Here is an 18,528-nt window from a genome sequence, read left to right as displayed (position 1 = left end):
GTTGTCTGTGTACAGCAAGATCAACCATCACCTTTTGCCTACCTTCTACAAAAATCCTTGTGATTTATTCTCTCAAAATACAATATATCCAGCAAACAAAGGAAGCAACTCTTCATTCAGCCAATAAAGCTGCATACGCTTGTACTCTTTCAGGAATATACCTTGCTCTTCTCTCGCATCTTCAGAGTAATAAACTGTGCAGCAACCCTTTGATGTAGATAATAACATTTGACCTTGCAACACAGTACGTTCCCTTGTGCAAATGAAGACAAACTTAACACATTGATGTTGTGGTGGTTGTTCATTAAAAAAACCCAAACAGGCACACACACAGAATTGGTGTGTAGGATAATACACTTATATCCAGTGCCTTCTTTTGGTAGAAGCCAGAAGTGAAGATGGTCGTGGTGAGACTGTCACCTTTAAAATAATGTGGGAGTGAATTTGGTGCTGCCTTAAGAGGCTGTAAATGGGAAAGAATCTATTCCATCCAGTGTATAAAGTGCTTTTAAAATCAATCTATTTCTAGAAACTAAATTGTCCTGGGACCAGCTCTTGATATAAAAATTCATAGAAACCTGTTTTTCCGAGTGTGGTAACTTCTTGCCATAGTGCTGTAGTGTTAGAATTCACATTGGCCAGGTTGTTCTGTAAATTAAACAGTGACAGCTTCCCTCGGGGGAACAGCCAATGTATTTATGATGATGTGCTGATTACACAAAATACACTGCAAGCAGAAAACAGCTGCAGAGAACAAACCTCTTAAAAGAATACAATTACAAATAGCACCCTCAGTATTTCTAGTGGTGAGAGCAAAATACAGCATGCTAATACAGGCTTCTAGTTTGCTTCCAAAGAAGAAAAGAGATCTACAGAGAAGAGGCTGAAGTATGGTTGGATGCACATACAATGCCAATGTGGAGCAGCACGTAATCCCCTCCTGAAGGTGAAGGGCAAGAACACACCTCAGGCCTGCTTTTTAGCTGTCCTTGTTGCTTAAAATGCCTGTGACTGCAACTCCAGCAGCACTGGCTGGTGAGGTGTTGGGGCTCTCTGGCTTGTCGATGTTTTGACTGCTGTGGTTCATACCCTGTATCCTGGTTAAGAGCTGAGATGTGATTAGATGACTAATAAGTAATTTGTGCTACCAGTATGACCATTATGAAACAGATTGTAGGACATGCTGTAGGAAAAAAAAAGGCCCTGGTTTAAAGCTGAGCTTTCTTTTGCTGCTAATTACTGCTTTGAGGGAACTTCTGGAAGTAAATTCCAGTTGTTGTTTGCACTAGCCTCCCGTGTTTTGTTTTTAAAAGGTTCCTGTTTTGTATGTGTAGGGCAAGGTCTTGTACAGTCCAGTTTAGGGTAAGATGAAACTTGAAACATAATATTACTGGGAGACAGTGAAGGTGGGACTGTGATCATAAACTCAGGACACAGACCTCTGAAGAGAAAGAGGTCTTCACCTGGAAACAAAAAATGAGAAGTAACTGGAATTGCTTTGTGTAGTGGGGCTGCATGCAAGAGAGTTGTGATAAGGACTACTGTGGTGGGATTTTCTGTGAGGGCTTGTTGAAAAGGAGTATGTGGCAGTGGCAGCTCCCACAGCTGCTAATATCTCACTTTGGAGAGTTGCAAAAGCAAAAAACCTGCACAACTCCAGAGCACATTTGTTTTTTGTCTGAGATGATCTGTCACATTTATATCATTAAAATATAACATTCTACTTATGGCTATGCCATGTATGTATGTGGGAGGGTGAAAATACAGAGAATGCCCTTTCCATCCACTTTTTCAGAGTCACTGATAGGTAAGTATGATACCGTTTAAAAGTCTGGAATTTCTGGTGTTTGGTGTCTGTTATGTTCTGGGATGGTATCAATAAAACATATTTTAAATACCAGCAAAAAATTACCTGTTTAAAATGAAAAAATATAGTCCTTTCAACATACAGATCTGATTTTTAAAGCAGATGAGGTGAAAGCATTGGCACTCTAATTTGGAAGGACTTAATTCACTTGTTTAAAAGAAGTATCAGGTTTTCCATCTATGGATTGCTGGCATGTACTAAAAGACTCTTATTCATCTGTCTGTATTTTCTTTAAATCGTTTTTGAGCCTCTGTGTGTTGTCCTGCTCTGCTGACATGTATCCCATGTGGCAAGAGGGAGTTTTGTATAATCACCCTGCTTTAATCAATAGAATAATTGATAAACCAGATAAGATTTAAACTGATTACCTCCCCGAGTAGAACTCCCTGAGGGCCTTGGACTCTCTTAATTTTGACATGTATGTTGTGTACCCCGTGGATGAAGTGCAGTTTGAATTATCTGTTTTTATTTGCTTAATGATGGGGAGGGTGTTAAAGTCAAATGTTTAATTAACCCAGCAATGGGCTGCGCTGTCACTTACACACACATCCAGCTGATTGAGATATCTCACCGAGAATACTGAATAGGAATGATAATGTGGCACTGAGACGGAAGATTGCTTTTTCAATCCATTTGCTGGGTCACTGCTTTGAATGTCTTACTGGATGAAAGGCATTCAGCCTGGAAAAAAAATTCAGCATTTAAGTACATTTTGTTTTCCTGGCCCCTTTCCACCAAGAAGTTAAATAAAACAGATATGCTGTAGGTTTAATAAGCCATTCTTGTTGTAGCAAAAAAGCTGCAACTACCGGATCTCAATAGGCGGTGGTCTAGAGCTGTATGATTTCCTCTAGGAACAAAATGTTTGCCAGCCCCAAGGTATCTGAAGGTGAGAACCTATGTATGTCTTTATCTTTCCTTCTTTGGTTGCTTGGCTACTCATCCCATTTGATGGTCTCCAAAGCAGGTCCAACTCTTCTTCCTTACCCAGCACAGTGAAATTTAAAATAATACTTGGTAACTCCTTGTTCTAGTTCAAGAAAATGGCATTCCAGAGTTGGAATTATTTTATAATAGTACAACCTAATAGTGAGCTGTTAAATTTAAATGTTGCAGGAGGGGCTGTTGTGTTGCCACATTTAAATTTGCTCCAGCCAAATCAGGAGAACCCAAGGGTTTGTTTCTTGGGTCGCAGCTGTTAAAAGGCAGCAGTGCTTGCTAGCCAAACATTATAATGTGCAGTGCATAATCTGTAACTTTTGATTCTTTTATTAGAAGATTATAATTCTTTTTGCTTAATATGATTGAACGAACACACCTTTTATTTTCATATCATCAATGAGGTTTTTCAACAGCACTGTATGGAGGTAAACACCCTGTATTGGAAGCTAACTAAATTTGCGTCATAGTCCAATGATGTGACTGATGCTTTTTGTAATAGTGTAGCTTTGGAAGCTGGAAAAAGCACCAAAGCCTGACTGTACGGACTAATTACTACTGTGAGGCACGTTGGGGAGGTGGAGCTATGTCATCCAAACTGCTCCATGGTGACTGTAGGTACTTTGAACCTGTTCCAGGTTGAGAACCAAGTAGCTTTGGCTACAGGGTCGCCTGGCTCACAGTGTCTTAAGACAAAGATCTGGGTGCCTCCACATTCGGTGGTGTAGACAGTGTGCTGTGAATTCCCATCAGTCTGGCACTGCAGTGAGATCACTGAGTAGCTGTTTCTTAGCAAGTGAGCTGCTTTGGGGGAGAAACTGTGCCTAAAAAGTTAACAAGTTTTGTTCCCCTATGGTGTCATTTTTACTTTGGACAGACAACTTTTGCTTCATGCCTTTGTTTTGTATCTCATTTTCCCCTTTCCTGCAATAAAAAATAGGAAGGAAAACCAACAAGAAAAGCATAAAGCAGTACAGCGAGATGAGGATGGTGTGGTTGATTTAGGTGTTTGGGAGTGAGAATGCCACAGGCTCTGAGGAAGGGATGTGATGACAAGTGGAGGTATTTTGTCTGCTTGACAGGAAAGCTCAGAATGTGAGGTTTTGGAAAAAGGAAATTATAGTAATAAGTGTACGTGATGACCAGGGATGAGAGGGGAAGGGGTTTTAAAGTCAGACCAGTGAGATGGCATTGTTTCTTTTAGAGAAGTGTTATAAAAAGTTAGAAAATAATGCTTGAAGAAGGACATGAAATCTACAGCAAAGCTAGACACTTTTACAACCCGTTTCTAAGAGCACTTGCAGCTCCTATGCAGATGAAGCTGTAATAAATATTGTACAAAGAAAGTTAAACTGTATCTAGAGAATTTTAATAAATAAAAAGTTTTTAAAAACTCTCCCTGGATCCGTACTCTTGTTAGTACTAGAAATATGTTTTTGACTTGTATTTTGAATGTTGGCTTATATTCCAAGCCTGTAAAAGCTGACTTTGTGCTTTCCCCCCCCCCACCTTACATATAGGGGAAAGAAATCAAGAAAACATCTTATTCCAGCATACAAAATCACTGATAAAAGCCTACAATTCATGGGCATGGGAGGGAAGAATGCTGTGAACTAAGGGTGTATAATTTCAAACTTTAGTACTTTTATACTCTGGGATGAGTGTTGAAAATTAATTTTTGTGGAAGGAATGTAGCAAAATAAAAGCAACAAAGAAGTGAGAGCCAAGCCTGGATTGATTCAGTTCTTCTCTAAAAGGCTTCTGTTGCATGCAAAATCCTTCTTCCTGAAGCATGTGTGGCACAATTCCGCAGTTTGGCAGAGAAATTTAATCCTGGCTGAAACTGTTATAAAGGAATTTTAACATGAATTTGAAAGCTTGTAGAAATTATTAATGTTGTCCTGTAGAAAGGGAAGAATATTGATTTGCTCAATGTGATGAGCAGATACACAAGGGTAAGTCACTAGGAAGAGGCAAACCAAAGCACAGAGATAGTAAGATTCAGAACAAGTCCTGACACTAGTCTTACGTAGGTGATCTGGTTGAATATTTGAAAGTGTACCCATATTATGTGTATTGTAAGGTTAATTGGATGGTTTCATCCATGTTTTTTGGGAATGTGTGCTTTCTGTTCCTTAAAAAGATGTAGATAGCTTTGAACTACATAAAATCTTGGAGTACAAGATGTACGCTATAAAATCATGCATAGAAAGTGCTAGCTATAAAAACGTGTATACCTGTGAAGGTGCTGATCAATTTGTGCTATTTAGGAAAGGAAATTCCGAAACAGACCCGGCTGTGAGGAAATGCAAATAATAAAATTCAGCTAGAGGTCCTTGAGGCTTCCTAAGCTCTAACCTTGTTATGAGGAATGGGGAAGTCGAACTGCCTAATGCAGATGTCTGTGAGTTACAAAAATAACCAGATGTCCTGATTAGCAGAAGCAAATGTTCTTCCCTTAATCCACGTGAAATTATATTCAAAGGCTCTCCGGATGTAATATGTGTGTAAATAAGGCACCAACAAACATTGGAATAGAAAGGGCCATTGGCCAACTAGCTTGCAAGGCTTGAAAGCTTGAATATTAAAAACAAATTTGCCACTGCTGACTCTCTTAAATTCACAGAACAGAACTGTTAAGCAGGGCTGCTTTCTGGGAAACATGGAAAGCCTGTTCTCATTAGCCATATTCTCTCTCTCCCCCTCTCTCTCCCCACCTCTTGAAAAATGTGGATGAAGTAAAGCTAGCTTTTTAAAATTCCCCCTAAATGACTTGTTCCCAGCATCTGTATTTTGGTGGGGAGAGGGCTGGTGGTGGGTTTTTTTAGCTACAACTAGATTTTTGCTGTTCGAAATGCATCTGTTCATCAGATCTTTGATATTTGTGCTGGTTTTTGATATTTTAGTGTAAACTGAATTTACCTTCTAGTAATGCTGACTTCCCACACCATGAAATTACCCTTTATAGCCAACCAATAATTACTAAGTTAAAGAACTTCATAAGAAGCTTTTCTTTATGTTATGAAGTTCTGTTATCAATTCTCATTGCTTTGAAAATGTATATTTTTTCCAGTTATTGATTTGAGTGAAAAATAAAGAAAACTGTGAATGATCCATTCTACAGATGTGAAAACAGAATCTTGTCCTGGTTTTCAACTGCAGAAAATGTTGTTGAAACTTATGTTATCATCATCAGTGTTAACACTGAGGCAGACCAAATTAGGACTTGTGTGAACATGCATGTATGTATCTGGTTGGAGGGGTAGTGTTGTACTGCCCCATTTTCTCTGTCAGAGATTCAGTTTTAAGAATTTAAGTTATAGTAGGTACCTGAGCTGCTTGGGCATAAATTTCAACTTGTAAATGTTCCAGGTGGGGATGAAGTCTCCATCACGGGGCGTTTATAAAGGTATTGGAGGGAAAAAAAGCGCCATGATTCTGGGCAGCTAACAAGATAATAGATATAATAAACAGGATAGACACATGCATGCCAGTCTGTAAAGCAGGCACTGAACTGGAAGGCCTTTTTAGTTTATTCCCTTTCTTTTTCTGCTATCAGTCAGTGCAAGGCAGGCTGCAGATTCTCTGCCCTCTCCTTCCATCTTTCTGATGCTCAGCCAAAGCCCCTTGCAAAAGTACCATTTAACTTTAAACTTGTAAGAGCTGGGAAACTTGTCTGTGCCTTCATTCCAGGCTGAAGTCACCCCCTTGTGCCTACACATTGCAATTTATGGTGTTCTCTAAAAGGATCTCATCTCAGTGAATGTTCAGTGCAGAAAATGCCAAGGAGGAATGGGGTCTGGTACTTATCTCTGCATTTTCATTGTTGTGGATCTCCCTGTGTGTTATAGCTGTCATTTTTGTTTTATCTACTGAAGAGCAGAGAATTGCCTTCAAACTTGCAGCTTTCATACTTGTTCTTCTCAAAGAACATTACCAATCCTAAGGACTGGTTTTATATATTTTAGTGACTAGCCAAATAGGTGTGAATTTGAATGTCTTGGGCCTCATGATAGGAAAAAAAGGAGAAGCTATCCTTACATGTTTTTAGTGTATATTAGACACTTATTTTTTTTAACAGTAATACTGCTTCAGGCTGACACTGGCTATGCCAGGATTCATCCTAGCACTGTTTGAAATGGCTGAGATATTTATAAACTGACAGACAGCATTTATAAAATGAGGATGCTGACAGTCCCTTAACGATAACAATGGGCTTGGACTCATCTATCACTTACAGAGGTTATTGGAAAGGGAACATAAGACTTCTATGTGCCTCTAGTCTTAGACTGGCACTTACTTCCACACATCTCTCTCTCTTTTCAGTCCTCTCTGACTGACATCAGCATTAGGCAATTACAGCTAATTTCGCCGTACCTTTACCTGATGATGCTTTGTCCTGTTTTCTGCAAGACAACTAACTTTGCAGAATCTTGGAGCAATACCCTTTTTTGCCAGAATTCCCCCCTCCTAAAGAAGAGGAACATCCTGACTTCTGGCAGGCTGCTGACTTGAATTGGGAGGAGAAGAGTGCGCCCTGACTGACGGACTTAACCCGGGGCTGGGCAGGGGTTAAACAGGCCTTCTGCTTCCTTTTCCTTTCATACAGCACCAGTCTGCAGACAGAATGCTGATGTACCTCTTTATTCAGTGGCTCCCTCTTGACTGAAAGAGTACCCTTCTGTCCTTGGTGAGGAGGACCGAGTGCAGAGCAGGGACACTTCCAGGAATGTGAAAAAGGATGTCAGTTATTTTCAATTTCTGATAAAATGCTGTGTTCATTCAATGTACTTAGGAGCTTGAGGGTCAGGTTGTATCAACAGTTTGCACTGGAAAAGGAGAAATGCACTACTTCACTGGTGTGTGCTAAAGCATCTATTTTAATGTGGCAGCAGAAATACTGAGACAGCTATGTCTGGCATCCAGTTTGCCCTTGAAACATTTACTCTACTGTAACTGCACACTGTGTTCCCACTGTATTATTTGCTTAGAGACCTAAAATACCCAAGTAGATTTCCTACATGCAGTTGGATCTGCTGATACCACTAAAAAGCACACCCTGCCCAGGCTTCTGTTTGAACTGATGTATACTCACGCAATGGCTGGAGCGAGACTTGATTGGCTTGAGGGGGTCTATTTATCAGGGAACTCGATTAAAATACAGACTGCACATGACATCAAATTTGTAATCATTTTTCCACAGCAAGCAAGCAAGCATTTTCTGTATTGTATGCAGGTGTTTAAAGCAATAGTGTGTTTTAAGGGCCAGTGCAGCACAAATTCTGGCCTTTGGGATAAAGACAAGTGTTTTGCCTGCATAAACAATATATTATTTTTTTCCCCTCCCCGAGGTCCACACACACCTAGTTTCCCTCAAGCTCATCATCTCTGTCAGGTTAATCAATAGGCACCGTATGGCAGAGGGTCAGTAATCAGTGTCATCGTGCCTTTAAATCGTGTTGAAAATTTGCTTAAAGCCTGGGCCAATTAACATCGAGATGATGAATGGATGGGTAGATGGGAAGAGCCTGGCGCTCAGGGGCTTTGTGAGAAGGAGATGCTCAGCTGTTGAGCAGCAGACACCAGCGAATAAAATCAGCCATTCATGTGAGCTCAGTCCACCCACTCTTAATGATAATGTCAATCTAGCAAAATATATACACATTGGAGTTGTCATGAGTTCATAAATCAAAGGAGTTTGTCAAAGGCATTCAGATTAACGAGGCAGCAGCAATAACAAGTCAAATTTGCATAGAGAATTGCCCGAATCTCAGTAAATTATGATCCTGTTTTTCATTTGATTATTTGCTAATGTCTCAAGAGGGAGAATGATTATATTAGCATGCAAAATCTACTCCAGAAGTAGAAATCCGAGGTATAGCAGACCAGCACACGATGACAATTAATCAGTTTCTGCATACTAGCATAAACGCGCAAGGCCCAGAAATGAACTCCTTTTTTATTATTATTTCTCCTTGCTACTGATCCAAATGGTTCAGCTTGACAGAGACTTTATATTGCTTTAACAGTGTTCTGAATTGTGCCTGCAGGCAAGACATAGTTATGCAGCTATAACCAACCTATCCATCTGCCAACCAGATTGGAATTCTCCTATCCAAGGCTTCCATTAACCCCCACTGACAGCTCCAAACAGGATTAAGAATTTGAAAGCATAAAAAATAGTTGTGCTCTTCACATAGACACACGCTTCTCCCCCACCCCCACCTCCACACACTTGGAAAAAAGGCTGTGTCTGTACTCTTTTATAATTAGTGCAGGGCAGAACAGCATCAAAGAAAGCCTCCCCCAGTTGGCAGGGGTTTGATTTCCACCACGACGAGTGAGGCGGTACTGAAGGTAGCTCTACCCAATTGGTAGTCCCTGGGAGTGCATTTCTCCATGTATTATATCTCATTCCCAGCAGTGTTTTGCTGGGTTGTGTACACAAAATACTGCATGTCATCTCCTGTCAAATGCTTCAGTCTGGGGATTTCGTATGCATTGTAGCATGTTGCGTTTAGTGGTGGAGGAGGCTTCATGGGGAGAGTTAAATAGTAATAATTTCGTAGTGGTCTTTAAGACAACCTGCCATGGAGTTATATTCTGTTAATTACAGGCTGAAGTTTTAAATGCAAATCAGATTTAAAAGGATCTCATTACAGGCAGTAGCCATTTTAGGAAAAATGAGCTATGGAAGGCAGAGCCCCTTTGCAGGAATCTCCTGTTAGAGAGAAATTTTCAAGGTTACAAGAACTATGAGCTTGGGTTTCCTGACTTCTCTTCTCAGTACTTCCACTGTCATTGTGTGACCTTGGGCAAAAAAAAAAAAAATTAACTGTCTGTGGAAAGAGGGGGTGCTTTGGAGACTTCAGCATCTAATCTTGCCTGTATTTGTTCAAAAGAAGAGACCCTTGCATGCAAGTGCAAACACTTTTAGCCAGCCCAGCTTTAGTCTATGGAGGAAGGCTTACCTGCGGGAAGTAAAAATTTGCCTTGATGGAAGGGAGTTTGTATGGCTTTTCAGCTTTCTATATGCACTGGTTTTCTTTGCTTCTTTCCCCCCAACAAATTCCATCGTTCCCCTACTATGTATGAAGTACAGTTGCTGCAGTTCTTTAATATTCCCAGTGAGTACACCCAACTTACCGTCTGGATACCAAATGCTTCTTTCCAGGTCTGTGCCCGGGACTTGCATTTCAGTAACCACGAGAGGGTGCTCAGAGCGGTTCTTCCCTTTGTCTGCCTCTCCTGTGGCCGAGAGCATTGCTGGAGTCCTGCTGAGACAAACCTTATCCTGACCTCGCACATGTTTATCCCTCCTCCCACCTTGTTCAGCAAGGAGAAATATATAGATGTACCGTTTCAGTCGATTACGTTATGCTCTTCCCTTGGCCATGGATAAGTGTTGCCCTGTCAAGTGAAATTCACTTCCATGCAGCTACAGTTAGTCCTGAAATATGCGGGTTCCTGTACCTGCACCTGGATTGATAGGTTTCCTTTTCCTGAGAAATGAGCGGGAGTTATAAACATCTGTGCTTTTTCTTAAGTGTAATGCTTTCCAGTCATTCTGTCTTCACCAAGCGTAACTCACTTGCCGACAAAAGTGCATGAGCAGCGCTCCTCTTTAATAGTCTGCTATCGGAGCTGCTGTGTTGGTGCTGTAGAATGGTGAGACGCCAAGCTGTGAACCACCATATGCACTTGGCAGTCTTTGTCTGGTCTTTGTTCAGCCAACCTCTTAGCCTTGCCACCTATAAAGATAATGAATGCAAAATGGTCCTCTGCTTGCTCTTAAAATTAGATGCTCAGCTTAAAGAAAAAGTAGATAACTTGAAGCTTTGCAGTAACTAGAAATTTCAAAATAAGGGCTGACAGTTCATCAGCAGTTCCTGCTTTTTGATGTTTGTGTGGGGGAGGATCCTTAGTGGCTTTGAAAGGTGAGAAGAATGCAAGATTTCACTGCTGTAGAGAGATTATTTCGAAAGGGAAGTCATTCTGACACTTACTGTAGGGAAGGGGGTGGATGTTGAAAATACATCCAGAAGTAGTAAACAACCTCTTCACCCTGCAGCCACAACAAAATGCATTTCCTGGAAATCTGTAGTAACTCACCTCAGGTTCTTACGGTTTTCACTCTTGGCGTTTTGGGGTTTTTTTTCCCAAAGCACAAAAATTAAAATCCTAACTTGAACGAACCACTTACTAAACTAAATTTCATGAGCAGAAAAGAGCAGCTTTGATGTCTGACCTTCCTTTTTGTATATATGCGATTCTAGCTCGTATGTTTTTATGATCTCAGTTCTTTCAAAGCAGGATTTAATGTAATAACTTGGTCCTGACTGAGACCTCATACAAAAACTTTAAAAAGGTCATCTCTTACAGTGATTTATCAGGCTTGTTTAGGATTGATTTCCATTATAAAACCCTGGTTACAGCATCCCAAATGTCATGGTGCCTTACAAGTTCTATATCTTGTTTAAAAAAAAATTAAAAAATAAAAATCAGTAGTTGGTCTGCAAGCCTTGATTTACTCCTGACCAGTTTACGACATCCCAAGTACGGTTTTACTGTTGTGCTCCTCTCCCTCCAACCCCTTATCTGCCATTTCTCAGCAAACAGCTTCTGCCCCTGCCCTGTGTCCTGGCTGTCGCTTTCCTCCCCGTTGCCCGGAGCAGCGAGCCCGCGCTGCCCCGCTGCTGCCGGATCACGCAGCACTGCAGTGGGCACACGCTCTGCTCGGCTGACGGCTTCCCGCAGCTGCCGTGCCTGCTGCTGGCCCTGCGCTGCCACTGCTCGCAGGGCCCCGCTCCTCCTCTGCCAACAGATGCCACTTCTGTCTCCTGAGGTGTTGGGCTGGAAGCTGTCTCTGTGAGAAGCCAGGCAGAGCCATGCTCAGCAAAGGACAGGTTATTTGGGGGACAGGTACAGAATGCAAACTTCTGCTGTAATAGACGTGGTCCAGAGCTTGTCTGCAAGTAACTGGAAAACCACCCCTTTCCTGGCAGAGCTCTCCCTACACAGTTTTTCTGTATCTCTTTAAAACCTGTTTAGTTGCTCACTACTGAATGTGTGGAAGTGTGGCCTAAGGCTGTGAATACTGTGGTGATCCAACTGATTTTAGATGTGTGTGTGGGATTCCCCCAAAGCTGGCTGTCATTTCTCCCCCAATGCAGTAGCTGAACCCATGCAAAGGAACGCTGCCTTCCAGAGTAGCTGACTTTGGCAGTGAGGTCAGGATTCTTCCCACTGTATCCAGTAGTTCTCAACCAAACATTTGCAAGAGACTCTTCATGTCCTGATACAACTATAGTTTCTCTTTAAACCAATAAATATTTGGTTTTAATCATGACATTAGCAGGAAAAAGTTTCCTGGTTATATTTTTTACTCATGCTGGAAAAGCCCTTGTATTTCTTGTCTACGTTGTCTTGTCTTACTGATTTTTTTTTTGGAGGTGACAGCTTACATTTTGGAGCATCAGTGTTTCTAGAAATTGTACATGTATGTGGAGTCAGGGGGCCGGAGAGGAAAACAGCTGTATTATCATACACTACCTACACAATATTTGGGCGTTTTTTGGGTCGCATCTCCTGACAACCTCTTTCACAAGAATTTAGCTCCATCATAATTTCTCTATGATTTTAAGCAGCCAAGCAGACTCAGTGCAATTAGTAATTGTTAGGCAGATTAAAAATATAGGGGCACAGAGAACAACAGTTGTACCCATTAACAGCCTCTTGTTTTCAACAGGTTTCACTGTTGTAAATGGTTATTCTGGGGTTTTCAGGAGTACCGATGTTGCCATGCTGATGCAACCACCATTTCAGCTTTTCAAAGTGGCTGTTACTGGTAGTTTCAGAATAAATCCCTAAAGCACGGGCTTCTTCAGTAGATACCTACACAGTGGTGCATTGTTGTGTTGAGGACAAGAAATTCTTTCTCTGCCATAACGAGCTGTTTGGCATAAAAGTACAAGTTAGCCTCCAGTATGTGTATGTGTAAAGTACTACAGCCTATGTAGGAAAAGTATTGTTTCTTTTCTCCTCCCAGAGTAATATTAGGGATAAGAACTGAATTAAAGCTTACTTTCTTTCACAGAATTCCTCTGAGAGAGAAGACTGTAATAATGATGAGCCCCCTAGGAAGATCATTCCCGAGAAGAATTCACTTAGACAGGTATGTGATCAGTCTCTTTAAAAATGTGATAAAACTTTCTAGCTATTTGAATCCTTAAATGCTTCTGGAAGCTGAAGTCTGGCTTGTGCTCATGCAAGTGTTTTCTTCTTTGAAGTCTGAGCAAGTCACAATTGTACCCAGGAAAATCAGACACAAGGATTTAGCATTCAGGGGTGTTTGATGACTGAAGAAATACATGCTTCAGTATAGTTCAGTCAGCTGTGACTCTAGTTTTACCTTTCTCCTTTTGGTGTTCATCAAGCCCTCTTCAGCCTTTTCTTCTGTAATTGTTCCTGTCTTGTTTGTAGTATATTTTGCCTTGCCTCAGATCAAGACTCTCAAAATGTTCTACAACAATTAAGCTTTTTACTGCCCTTGAAGGCAAACTTTCTTGGAGGTGATATCCAGGTTAATAACCTGAAAAATGACCCGTTCTTGTTTCTTTTACATTCATATAAATGACTAATGGGTAAAAAAGAGAAAGGGTGGTCTAATAAAACATTATTTCTTTGTCTTTTATATATAGTAAAGCAAATCTCTTACCAATTCAAAATAATTCATTTTTTTAATCCCCATGGCCAACAGAGGGAGTCTGGCATGTGCTTTCTGGGAAATTTTAAGTTTGGTTTAGTGATTTCTGGTCCATTTTCACCTTGGTCTTTTTCCCCACTGCAACCTTCAGGCAGCAGAAGGAAAATTATGTCCATGCCTTAGCTGCCTGAGGTTGCTGGCCGGTGAATCAGAGTGAAACCATTGGTGAATGTGACTTCAGTGAATACCCCAGGCCACAGATTGCAGCAGCTGAAGAATTATTACATTTCCTTCTGCATCTCAGCCACAGGAGCAGCAGTCTCAGGCAGAGGAATAAGATGGCACAATCCTGCCCCACATCTGCTATTTCCAGGAGAAGTTGTGGGTCAGAACCACAGTAAAGGAAGAAGTATCTTTTTGATACAGTGCACTTGTGCTCAGTTGTTGGTTTTGCATGGTTTGTTTGGAGGGGTTTTTTTTGTGTTTTAATAATGCATTGTGTTAGGAGTGTTTGATTTTGTGGGAGGAGGTGTCATGTAAGGGACCACATACATGTGACCAAGACAGGTCCATCTAACAGATGTAGTCCATATAAGTCTTCTAGACATGAGGCAATATGCTGGCATAATGGCTGAGGTCCCACTTATTGCTGAGAAGGATTATCTTGCAGAATTGATTAAATATGTTAGATGAAACTTAAACTGTTTCTGGCATTCAACAACAAACAAGAGCTGGAGGAGGAGGGCAAAGCTACTAGGTCCCTGCTGTGTATCCCCAGGATAGGAAACAAGGTCCCCAGCATGCCAGAAAATCAGGGGTTTTTAATCTTAGAATTATGTTATCAATGGCAAGCTTTCAGGTTCAGCAAGAAGAGGCATATGTCTCTTCTTCAAGAAAAGATTAATAGTAAGAGATGTTAAATAAGAAGGATCATGAGTTACTTATTTTGTGTGTCTTCTCATCACACTGAGTCCTTCCTCATGATTATTGATTGAGGAAACGGATATTTACAAACTGTATTATACAGATGAGGAAGGTACAGTTTCTTGAATTGGGTTTCCATCTTGTTATATTTCAATCTGTAGAAGTATTCTTAGTGTCACAGGAAAGCTGTCTTTTCCCTCAGGCCCACAATTCATCATAATCAAGTAGATACCAGGAATACAACTAAAAAACCACTTGTAGTGTCCCGAGATTTCATATTGGAAAGAATTTAATGGACATTGTTTACACTGAAGATGGTTGGCTGTGTTGCACAGTATTGTTGAGACGTTGTATCAGTCTCCATCTTTGTGTCCAGTCTTTACAGTGACAGATGCAGGACAAAATCCTTGGGTCTTCTACTGCTATCTGGGGACTTTGTGCTGGGAACAGTCTTTGTAGATAAATTCAGGATGCAGTCTTAGTCTAAAGCAGGTGCCCTCTTGTCTAGATCATAGGAGGTGGTGGTCCATGATTTTTTGTCTGTTATGGAAGGAATTCTGGTTCTTTACATAGATATAAATAAAGCTGTCTGAGCATTTTGAAAGCTCAGATTGCTCCTCTTCTCTGCTCCTCTTCTCCAGGAGCAGTGGGGAGTTTTCCAGCTCTCATTCCTGAAGTCGGACACATATTTAGCCATGTCCCTAAATACTCCCAATCAATGAGTAATACCTACTGGAAAGATCTGCATCTCCTACAGAAAGGTATGCAGAGTGGCTGCCATGTCTTACATCTATCCATACTTTGTAGAACCAAAATTATGTGACCTGCCAATGCTGTCAAAGCAGTAATACACAAAAAATGCCTTCCATTCCAGTGGAAAGATGCTACCTTGGTAAATATTGTGTGAACAGTTTTGTATTTTCTGTTCCTCCCGTAATATTTCATTATTTGGGAACGTGGGCCTACATGCACAGAGAAATTGAGTGTATGTGGGTAGAAGGGAAGTCTGTTTATTTAATGGTCTTTCCAGTGGAAGTATCCACATATTTAGTACTTTTTGATTAGTCTTAGGAAATTAATGAGATGCATCAGACCACTTCAAGGTAAGTATGATTTCTTGACATGTTCAGCTGCTAACAAGTTTAAGTAAAGGTGCATTTCCTTTTCTTGCCTTGTTTGCAGTGCTGTTATGCAGCCTTAAGCATAAGTGTTTTCTCAGGTGGGTTTATGGAAAAGACATACCAGAAGGTGGAGGTATTAAGGAGGTGTAATGCTTACTTTATGTATCTGAAGTTGTATGCAGGAGCTGAAGACACCCATTGCTCAGTGCTATGGAACTCTTAATAGAAGAAATGTCATTTTGCTATTGATTAAAATGGTTTATGGAGAAGTGTGTCTTCAGAAGTCTCAACAAGTGGGGCTGTGTCCTTAAATTGCTGGAAGTGGAAAGCACGGCCGCTGTTGGGTGCATGTGGGGGCAGCAAGGCCGAAGAGACATGGAGATTAGCACTGGGAAACAGAAAAAGGCAATGAACTTGACTTTCACTGGTATCTGGAACAGTGAAAAGATCTAAGCTATGACAGACTTTGGAATATGGATGCAGACATTCAGTTTTTGTTGAGTGCTTGATCTGACAAAATTAAATTTTGAAGGGATAAACAGAAAATCGTAGTATGAAAACAGACCAGAAAAAAACAATGACAAGTGGCAAAAGTTTTTGGCAACTTTATTTAAGCTAACAAACGAATTTTCACACTGCAAAGTTATAAATTAATTTTAATAGGCTGATCCAGATGGTCCATTTGGAAAATGGATAGCTTGATCTGTTGAAAATTAAACTAAATTTATCTCTCTCATACTTCAAACCGAAGTAAGTATGAGAAGAGTGCCCATTAAGTCCAGCTCATACAGATGGACCGGCAGGTCACACATGGGACTAATCTGATTCATTTTAAAAATAAATGCATGAGTTATTGAATCAGGTTCCTGTTTCAAGCCCTGCATGTGAGCGTGTGTGTGTGTGTGTGTGTGCTGCCCTTTCAAAGGGACTCGCAAATGCTTCAGTGCGTTTTTAACCTGTGTGTTTCCATTTTAATTCAACTTCCTTGCCAAAAACCATAATTAGTTTTCAGTGCCTATCATTTAGTGTTAGACCCAAACACTAGATTGATTAGGTCAGCCATTTGTTATTTTAAGGGCTATGTCTCCATCCTTCATTTATGAAGAACATGAGCTCAGTAGTCTTGGGGAGAGAGCCGGCCTTTAGAAACTGGGAAGGGGAAGCTCTCTGGGGGCCCCTCCAGCCTTTTAGCTTCTGGGTGTTTTTAACAGAGCCATGAATGCAGATTTGTAAATTTATTGCAGTGCCATCTGGTTTTTTTGCAGGAACTGTATTATTGTTGGCTCGTATCTGTCTATTGTGGTGGTCACTCCCCAGGAGCTTGCCCTCATAGTCCTACAGAAAGTGATGAATAGTGGGGGTCAACATGAATAGGTCACAGGGCAGCTGTCCGGGGCTGCCCTGAACTTGATTACCCCGCTGGTTTTTAAAGAAGACGGGCACAATGCTGGTTGTTTAAAACCTTCCCTCCCTTCTCTTCAGTGCAGCAATAATGAAGTACCTTTTGCTGCTGTGGTTCATCTGTGGGCGAAGGTGCCTTGTGGGGAAAAGCTGGCAGCAGCGAGGCTGCCTGCAAACCTCACACTGGACTCTGCTGTCTTTCTGCAAGCTTCCAGATGGAAGTCCGGGGGAAAAAAATCCCTGTCTATTACCCCATTCAGACAAGCCCCTTAGCATTTTCAAGAATTCTTCCTCTTATGGTTTTGGCACAGAATATTACCTCAATTCACTCTTACAGATTTGAGATAATTTTCTAAAATTACATGTAGCACCTAAAACATGCTCTGGGCGCTATTTCAAAGTTAAAATAGGCACAGTCTGATCTTAAGAGTTTAAAGCCAGTACTCAAGAAAACCGTGAGAAGCAGAAAGCGGCTGAAGAAGGTAGAGCAAAGGGAAAACAAGAAGTAGCAACCATTAGCACTGTACTTTCAGCTGGCAGCCTTGTCCCACTGCTTAGGGCTCCCCTCCAGGCACGTTTCTCCTCCGCAAAAGTGTTTCTGCTGTGAAAAATTGAAGCCCTCTTCTTGACTGTTGAGGAAGGTTGCCTGGTGTGGAGGAAGAGAGGGTCCTTCAGCTCCCTCCATCACTTTGGGGAAGATACTGCATTTCAGATTTGCCTTCTGTTGGAGAGCTGGTTGAGGCAGGGCAGTCCTAGTCTATAAAGTTATTCTGGTTACCTCATCTTTTACACAATGCTTGGTAGTAAGTAGTTGCTGATTGAAAAGCCCCCTGAAATTGCTAGAGGTACACCCTTAGCTTTATTTGCAAGATTATTCTTTCTTTTTAATCTTTTTTACTTATTATTCTCAAACAACAACAACAAAAGAATAATTTCCATTCCTTTGTGACGCTTAATGTGTGTTAAAAAGCTATCCAAAGCGGGATGTGCTGGAGTCTGTTACAATGGGAATGCTGCCTTGTGGCGGAAAGGCCACTGGGCTCTTTCAGCATTAGTGCTAATAGGAATCTGTCACCCCGCCGCATTGCTGCATTCCTCTGTAATTGAGTAAATTGCAAGTGTTGTCTGCTCCCCCCTGCCCTTTGTGTCCATGTCCACTTACCATCCGAAGAACGTGGGCAGTGATAAATAAAGCGCTGAACAGGGCTCCCAGCTCTTTGAAAGCAGCATGTTGCCAGCCCCCTAGTTATATTTCTTTAAGTGTTTATGTTTTTCTGTATTCTTTCTCTTGTGTGGCTGGAACCCTGGGGATCCAAAGCCATGAGAGAGGCCAAGAAGCTAACAAAAGTAGCTGTCCCCTTGTTAGCTTGTTCCTTTCTTCTTTAAAAAACAAGATGAAAACCATCTGGCTCAGGGCATTACATTTTCCTCCCCCGTGCACCTCTATAGATGAAGAGTTTCACCTGCAGTGAGGGTTTACATTGATTAGGGAGGGAGCAGTAATTCAAGCCTCCATCCACTTCAGTGGTACTTTGCAGTCTTTAAAGGTGCTGACCCATTGAGTTAAACTG

The 18,528-nt window shown here is 41.2% G+C and overlaps 1 protein-coding gene across 9 annotated transcripts in view; it reads left to right on the top strand.

The window, feature by feature from the left end:
* The window catches only part of BTRC (beta-transducin repeat containing E3 ubiquitin protein ligase), a 125,986-nt gene that overhangs the window by 36,800 nt on the left and 70,658 nt on the right, over window positions 1-18,528 (top strand). For 8 of the 9 annotated variants that reach the window (XM_042019187.1, XM_042019182.1, XM_042019186.1 and 5 more), the window contains one exon: window positions 12,903-12,980. The exons of the other annotated variant lie outside the window; for it this stretch is intronic. In XM_042019187.1, coding sequence (XP_041875121.1) covers window positions 12,903-12,980 — 78 coding nt within the window. The remainder of the gene's footprint in view (window positions 1-12,902; window positions 12,981-18,528) is intronic. 9 annotated transcript variants of the gene reach the window in all.

The sequence above is a fragment of the Corvus kubaryi genome, unplaced genomic scaffold, assembly GCF_017639235.1.
Source record: "Corvus kubaryi isolate FWS band 111438036 unplaced genomic scaffold, C.kubaryi_AGA036_p1.0 138, whole genome shotgun sequence".
Classification (NCBI taxonomy): domain Eukaryota; kingdom Metazoa; phylum Chordata; class Aves; order Passeriformes; family Corvidae; genus Corvus; species Corvus kubaryi.
This window is presented reverse-complemented; position numbering and strand designations above follow the sequence as displayed.